Source organism: Arachis ipaensis, chromosome B02 (genome assembly GCF_000816755.2).
Source record: "Arachis ipaensis cultivar K30076 chromosome B02, Araip1.1, whole genome shotgun sequence".
NCBI classification, from domain to species: Eukaryota; Viridiplantae; Streptophyta; class Magnoliopsida; order Fabales; family Fabaceae; genus Arachis; species Arachis ipaensis.
The window spans coordinates 107351154-107359373 of record NC_029786.2 but is presented as its reverse complement, the minus strand read 5'-3'; the positions used below and the strand labels follow the sequence as shown (position 1 = coordinate 107359373).

The following is an 8220-nucleotide window of genomic DNA, read 5'->3' as shown; positions in this document are numbered from 1 at the left end:
TATCTATATGAATCGATATTATTATATTTTAATTTCTTTTCGATACCTCCCAAAAAAAAATTTGAATTAAATCTCAAATTAACAGATTAATGTGAGCTTATCGATAAGATTATACACCCTTCCCATAAGAATCCATTTTCCTGAAAGCTTTCAATCTCAAAGCGTGAAGTAGTGTTGTGTTGCTTTGCATTTATCATAATGTTGTTAGTCAAAATATTCGCTTTCACGAGCACTTTTTCAATTTCCATGGCTCCACCAACGTACCCACATATAATTTAATTTAATTTATTAAAACACTAAAATAATCATGTATAAATAGGGTAAAATATATTTTTTGTCCTTAAATTTTGACAAAAGTTTTAAAAATATCTCTAAGTTTTATTTTATTTTAATTTTGTCCCATAAGTTTTCGATTTGCATTAAATATACCTCTGACGATTAATTTTTCAAAAAATTTAAGATAAATTTAACAACAATTTCATAAAAACAATAACACAAGCAAATCAAACATCATTTTTATGTATTATTGTTAGATTAGTCTTAAATTTTTTAAAAATTTAACCTTTAAAACTATATTTAATGCAAATAAAATTTTTTAGGACAAAACTGAAACAAAATAAAATTTAAAAATAATTTTAAAATTTTGGCCAAATTTCAAAAATAAAAAATATACTTTATCTTTATTTATGTGATATTATTCTTTATTATTGCATTTCTTGCAAATCTAATTAACATTTTCTCTCCCGTATTTTACTTGAATTAGATTTTTTCTCTTGGCCAGTTGGCCCCATTATTTTATTTAATTTTATACAGATAAAAAATCACTAGCTCAAATAATTTGATTACTTTATTCGAAATTAACACGGGCACATACATACACATGCACTCTTGCATCAAATCTTAATTATTATATTTATTTAATATGTCAAAAAAAATGAGTGGTGGAATTGTAAGATTCAATTTCATGAAGCGTGATTGAATAGTGGGAACATCATCATAAGCATTCTATTAGTTCAAGGGTCAACATTATGTACCTTTGGCTGAAAATTCTATTGGTTTGGTCTAAGTTACCTAGAATAATTAATACCAAACCAAATCCATAAAATTATTATGACTTGCTGTTAATTTCAATTCTTAAGATGTAAGACATATGTTATTATAATATATTAAGTTTAAATTTTTCCTTCTTTTTTTTTTTGAAATATGACAAAAATATTTACTATTTTGAGTTCTCATTATTAATAAATATCTCTAAGCATATGTCACATTAAATGAAAATTTCAAAGTATGCATAAGTCATTTTATTTTCAAACAATAATGATAGTTTCACCACTAATGGATTAGTCATTAGTGTGATCTTATCCTTCTTAATCAATGGTACAAGATGTTTAATTATCTACCTACTACCAATATTAATTTTTTTTAATTTTGTTCAAGTCTTAGACAAATTAAAAAGCCTTTAATTTTAGCTAATTCATTGACTCATGTTCATGTATGTACATCTTGCCACCAAATAATTGACAACCAACAAATGTGGAGTTGAATCTCACACACCAACTGAATTATTATGCTAGTACTATATATTACTTTAATTTAAAGTGGTAGTGTGCCACACATTGCTCATGTTTAATTCTTCTCTTAAGTCTTAATCATATGAAAATATATTAACAACCTTTATCTCTAGCTTGAACTACTATTATAAGGTCATGCTTAGCCAATGACCAATCAAGACAACTTACCAAAGTTACATTAAAATATTTAGTAATAAAAAAAATTCTATGTACAACAAAAATTAACTATTAAATTAATTATTATATATTTATTTACATTTTTTTAAAATAGAATAATCAAATATGTCAAAATATAATTGAGACGATTTTGAAACGTTAGGGACTTAAATAGGACGAACACGTTGGGGACAAAAACGATATACATAGAAATAAATTTTAATTTTATCCTTTAATAATATCAATTTTTTACGGTACATAGTTATTCAATTATTTTTTAATCAAATCTAAGTAAATTACACTTAATCACATTAATTTTATTCTAAATAAATTTATTTTTTTATAATTTTACTCTTAAAAATTTTTACTCATCATAAAATATTTGTAGAATGATTAATACATAAACTTGTGAGGAAAAAATGATACATATACAATAAAGTAATGTGTTTCTAGTCATTTTACAAACATTCTATGATGAGTAAAAATTTTTAAGAGTAAAATTATAAAAAAAAAGAAAATTTATTTAGAATCAAAGTAACGTGATTAAGTGTAATTTACTTAAATGTGATTAAAAATTAATTGAATAATTATGTATCGTAAAAGATTAATATTGATAAAGGATAAAATTAAAATTTATTTCTTTGTATCGTTTTTGTCCCCAATATTTTCGTCCTATTTAAGTTCCTAACGTTTTAAAATCGTCTCAATTTTGTCCCACCGTCACTTTCGTTAACAGATTCTTAACGGCAGCACAACATTAAGTTAGTTTTGAAACGATTCAAACATTAGGAACAACTTTAATACTTATCCCAAACGTTGAGGACAAAAATGATACTTTACTCTTAAATCTGCAATAAACAATAATATAATAATCTTTTATGAAATGTTAAATACATATTTTTATACATGATGATTAATTTTTTGTGTATACATAGCATGATAGTTAAATAAAGTAAATTAAGACACTAATAATTCATATCCCATTATTTGTTGATATATAAATTAAAACAAACAAATAAAAAAAATGAATGAGAATTTTTTTTCATATTCAAGTGTTTTAATTTGCTTACAACCAAAATAATATAATCTATTATTTTATTTAAATAAATTAATATAGTTGTTAGATAAAATAAAGTTGCTCTACCAACTAATTAAGTAATCATTCAAACAATTAAAAATCTCTTTATAGAATAAAAATATTTTTCTAAGTCAAAATTCAAAAGAAAATGACCCTTTTATACATACATCACAACATGCCCTTGATTGTACCCTCTTTTGTCCTTCAAATTCTTATAATCAACTCATTCACACACATATATATATAGTCCCAAACCTTTCTCTTCACCTTGCTCAAAAGCCATTTTCTCTACAAAAATCTTCTCTTTTAATTTCTTCCTCAAAAACCCATCTAGTAAATTCATATAGCTAGTTCAATCAAACCTTTTTATTTTTTATTTTTGGGAAAAAAAATGTTGGGGAAAAAGGTGGTATCATTGAAGAAACTAGCAAAAAAAGTGAAGGTTGTTGGTATTGGAGCTGAAAAAGAAGCTTCTTCATACAATGAATGTTTGTTAAAAGAGAATGAAGAAGAAGAAGAAGAAGAATCATCACCATCATCCAACACAAGAAGAACAAGAACACCAACAGGTTATTTTGCAATCTATGTTGGTGAAGAGAGGCAGAGATATGTTGTTCCAACAAGCTACCTCACTCACCCTTTGTTCAAGATCTTGCTTGAGAAATCATACAATGAATTTGGATTCTCACAGAGTAATGGCCTCATTGTTCCATGCAAAGTTTCCACATTTCAAGAGGTTGTTAATGCTATAGAATCCAACAATGGCAAGTTTGACTTGGCCAAAATTTTTGAAGATTTTCTATAATATTATGTGCCATCTTTTTTCTTTTTTCTTTGTTTTTTTTTTTAAATGGGTAAGTGTTAAGATATATATAGGATACGAGAAAGTTTAGGGGCATCAATTTTTGTATTTTGTGGCCAGCACTTAACCATCAAAAGAAAAGTGAGTGATTTTTTACCATTGGATATAATCTTACACCATTAAAAACACTATTGATGACCAATTGATGGTTACAAAACACAAAAGTTACTAGCCCTAGCACTCTTCTGTAGGATACACTTTACTAGAATTAGAATATAGACACACTTATGTGCAATATGTATGCAATTTTCATAGGTCTCCAATTCTTGGAGATATTAACTTTAATTAGCTTATGTTAAACGTTTTGTTATGAATAGTTTTTCAATTGAATGATGTTATACTTATTTGAACATTAACCGATAAGTATTTAATTTGACACTAGTATGTAAATAATTAAGAGTTTGTACGACATGATATGTAAATTATTGGGCAATTTATATTAATAAATAATTGAAAATCAATTTTACGCGGATATCTTAAATAAAAATTGGCTACATGCATGCATGTGTTAAATAAATTTATATAAATCGAATTAGACCAATTCAAATTATTAGAGCAAAAGAAACATTGTATCATTTTTGGGATAAAAACTTGTGAATAATATGAAAATTCGTGAACAACCAAACCTAATTTTAATTCTACTTGTGAATCGAATTAGTTGGAATTTAGTCAAGATCCCAAAAACAATACCATGTCATTTTTGTTCTAATAAATCGAATTAAGAATGCATGCTAAATCGAATTGGACTAATTCAATAAGTCAGTATATAGTTCTGAATTAGACTAATTTAATAATTCAGTATATAAATCTATTTAGGATACCCCAGTAATCAGTGGCAACAATTGTGTTGGGAAACTTACAAATCTTCACATAGTCAAATGTTGTCTGAATTGAATACTTTAAAGGGTATAACAATTTCGGTGGATGATTTATTCCTTCATTATTGCAGTTTACATTATTTCTTACCAATATTTCAATAGACCAAGTACAACCATAAATTGGGATTGAAGAAGCAACATATAGTTGTATGAATTTGTAAATGATAATTATCACCATCATTCAATCTTACAACCATTCAGAAGTATACTCTTCATATGATCAATTAATTCTTGAATCTGCTCTCTTGAATGAAGTGGTGATGGATACACAAAAGCACAATCCAATTTTCCATCCTTAATGGTGTCAAATAAGGACATGGATGTTCCTATACCATGTAAGGAGCCACAACTTAGATAGTCCTCCACCCCAAGCTCTTGACGAATTCCGGCCGAATCATCGACAATGGGGTCTTCGAACACAGAGATCAATGAAGTTCTAAGCGATGATGACGGCGTCAAACCTGGGTTTTCAATAGCCTTGAGCATGAGGAAGTTGAGGTCAGACATGTCTGTGAAATGCTTGTTGCTGTTCTTAGCATTTGCAAAGGATGTGTAGATTCTCTCTGCTAGTTCCCATAGGGTTTCTTTACACACATCATGTGTGTTCATGATTGCAGAATGGTAAAAACCTGAACCAAAACAATATATTCAGAATCAGAACGTTAAAGTGTGCATCACATTCCTTCATGTACTCTGATTCTCACTTATCATCTTCACGTGAAGGTAAAGACAACTTCATGCCAGTGATTACCATATTCTTAATAGATTCTGATGGAAAATGATTCATATTTGGTAGTTTCTTTAAAAGTGATGACCATAACATTTTTTTTTTCTTCTACAAACCAAACTAGGCTCTATGTTAAGGTACCAATAGCAGTACAAAACAATCTTTAAGAAAATGGCAGAAAGAATACAAGAAATTAAGGCTTACCAACATGGTCCCTGGAAAGAACAGGATCGAGCATCGAACGGCAATCGATAAGGGTAACCATACCATATTTTTCCCTTTGATAATCAGGAAGATTCTTAGAGGTCCATGAAGCAATCATTCCAGCTGCTGCAAGTGCTCCACAGAGCTTAATTCCTCTTGATTTGCATGCCTACATGATCTTTTAAAATTAAATTAATCCAAAAGGGAAAAAAATGTTCTAGGAAGAATATGAATAACAAATATGTTACTAGTAGTCTGATACTACAAGAAGAACAAACAAATTTAGCATTTTGAAGGGAATTCTATACTTCCATTAAGCTAAATTGGCCCATATCAAATTTTTGTTTTCAGCATGAATAGTAAAGCATAGACACTTTGAGGAGTTGTAGGGTCCACATATTGCGAAAAAATAAATGTTTTTAATTTTAATAATATCACTCTTATTTTTATAATTTCGAGTACTGCTAGAGAATCAATAGCCTAAGCCTAAGCGTACAATGTGTACAATAGACTAAATCTTTGGTCCATGAATAAAATGAATATCTGGATACTAGAGATAATAAATATCTCATGTAACTCTAATACCATATCATGAAACCATTCTTCACCTAAAAATCGGATCTAAATCTCTAATACCATGTCATTATACTCATCTCAAAAGCTTCAACTAATAGATAAAAATAACACTAATTGTTATATCTTTAATACTCCCTAAATCTCCCTAAATATTCCATTGACTCCACGTACTTTCCCTTTCATATAAATATATTAGCTCAAATCAGTGGACAGTGGACACTACACTAGTGATTAAAATCATAAATCTTCCCATTCGCAACACTTAAATATGTTAAATTACTTGAAGTACTAAAGAATATACCGAAAATTATTATAGAAAATTAGAAATTAGTAACTTCTCACATCAATTAGATTTTTGGTTTCTTCTTCGTTGAATCGCAACCTCAGAATCCTAGAGCTTCTTGGCGAATCAGCATCTACGAAATTCAAATTCCCAAGCCTGAACCCGTTCAACGAATAGCCAAGCATGTCAAATCCACGCGCCCAAAACGGTTTCCTCTTTTTCTCTTCAGGAACCAGATCCTCAAGCGCCACGTTCATCTCTTCCACTTCCATCTTCCTTCCGCCGCCATCGCCGCCGATGCGCAACCGCTCGATCAGCTCCCCTAACAGCGCCGTTGAAGTAACTCGGTCACAGACCGCCGTGTGCAGGCGGAGGAACACCGCTAACCGGTCATCTTCGATCGCGTACGCGCTCGCAAACATCGCGTCGATCTCTCCCTCGCTGTGATCGCGCCACGTGTTCACATTCAGCTCGTGCTCGAAGAGAGCGTGGAAGGGCTCGATTTGATCGTGTCCGTTGGATTGGGTTTGGATGATTTGGGAAGCTGATTGGTGATCGTACGGTTGGATTTCAACGTAGGGAGTTTGTTGAGTAACGAAGTGGAAGGTGTTGGTGGAATCGTCGAAGTGGATTTTTGAGCGGAGGATAGGATGGGAATTTTGGATATCGTTGAGGGCATTTTGGAGAAACGAGATGGTTGGTGGTTTAGAGAGGATGAGGCCTAGTACAGTGATTCCAGTGCCACCGGGAACAGCCTTGCACCAGCTGAACTCGGTGCCGCCAACGGGTCGACTCGTTGACTCGGTCATTTGATGAGAGACTCAACTACACACTCTCTATGCAAGTGAAGTAACAAGAGCAAGTTAACGCCACATATATATACTAAGAAATTATGTTATCTTATCTACTTAGTAATATAAAAATATACTCAAGAAAGTAAATTACAATGGGATTGGGAAATGGGAATAGATGGTGGCTGAGTTCTAAGTGGGAATTCAAGAAACCATTGGAAAGTGTGGGGTTGAATGACTAGGACTAATTACTAAGCGTGTATTGAGAAATGAATTTGACCTTCTAATTGGTGAGTTAATGTAAGTTGTAACATTTAATCTCGCACAAAAATTGACCTGTATGCTGGCATCAAATTACCAATAGTTATCACATGAAGATGACCTTTCATAAAAATGGTGGAAACATTTGCATCTCTCTAACAATTGTGGATCTTTTTGTGTTGGTTACGAAAGATTCGAGCGTTGTTTTTATTATGAAATATATCAAATTAATTTATATATTCGACAAATTATTTGTTTTGTGCAGTGAAAATGTCACTAAATCAATCATCATATATTCATATATAAAATATGTGTTGCTTAATTGTACATATAACATAGTTGTTCACTTGTTTGTGCAGTTTTTTAGAAATAACCTCATCTTATATGTTATAACTAAAATTGTGAATGTTCAAATTTTTTATGGTTAAAAATAATAATTTGTCCTAAATTAACTGTAATCATATATTCACCTAACTATTAAAAACTTAGTTGAATTTTTTTTTTCAAAACATCCTCACATTTCAAGTGTTTTTGGACTGTGAGCAATCTTAAAGAAGAAAAACTTTTATATGAACACAGGCCCAATTGGATGACCCGACCCGAATATCTAACGAGCTGGCGGCCCATTTACTTTAGCAGCCCTATGAGATGAACTCTTCAGACTTCAATCAGATCCTTTCAACTCACTCTCCGGCTGCTCGAACTCTTCCTCTACGTCAATGGCGGAACCTCAGGTTCGGAACCACCCTCTCACCTTCACTATCACTTCTACAACCTTCAATCTGTAAACCTCACTTTTTATTTTTGTTTTCTTCTGCAGACTGATGAAGCTT

The 8220-nt window shown here is 30.7% G+C and overlaps 1 protein-coding gene and 1 long non-coding RNA gene across 2 annotated transcripts; one reads left to right on the top strand and one right to left on the bottom strand.

The window, feature by feature from the left end:
- Window positions 4574-7306, bottom strand: LOC107626381. Its single transcript, XM_016329252.2, has 3 exons — window positions 6395-7306; window positions 5477-5645; window positions 4574-5174 (listed from the first exon to the last, which is right to left on the bottom strand). The coding sequence occupies exons 1-3, from the start codon at window positions 7142-7144 to the stop codon at window positions 4723-4725; spliced, it is 1371 nt and encodes a 456-aa protein (XP_016184738.1). The 5' UTR covers window positions 7145-7306; the 3' UTR covers window positions 4574-4722.
- Window positions 7305-8220, top strand: LOC110269119. The gene is made up of 3 exons (XR_002358218.1): window positions 7305-7416; window positions 7967-8121; window positions 8208-8220. It is a non-coding gene; the product is annotated as an uncharacterized LOC110269119 (long non-coding RNA).

Coding starts and splice junctions, on each gene's coding strand:
- LOC107626381 (XM_016329252.2), bottom strand. CDS start 7,144: ATGACCGAGTCAACGAGTCGACCCGTTGGCGGCACCGAGTTCAGCTGG. Junction 5,646..6,394: donor AAACCAAAAATCTAATTGAT/GTGAGAAGTTAC, acceptor AAGATCATGTAG/GCATGCAAATCAAGAGGAAT. Junction 5,175..5,476: donor TCTTTCCAGGGACCATGTTG/GTAAGCCTTAAT, acceptor GTTTTGGTTCAG/GTTTTTACCATTCTGCAATC.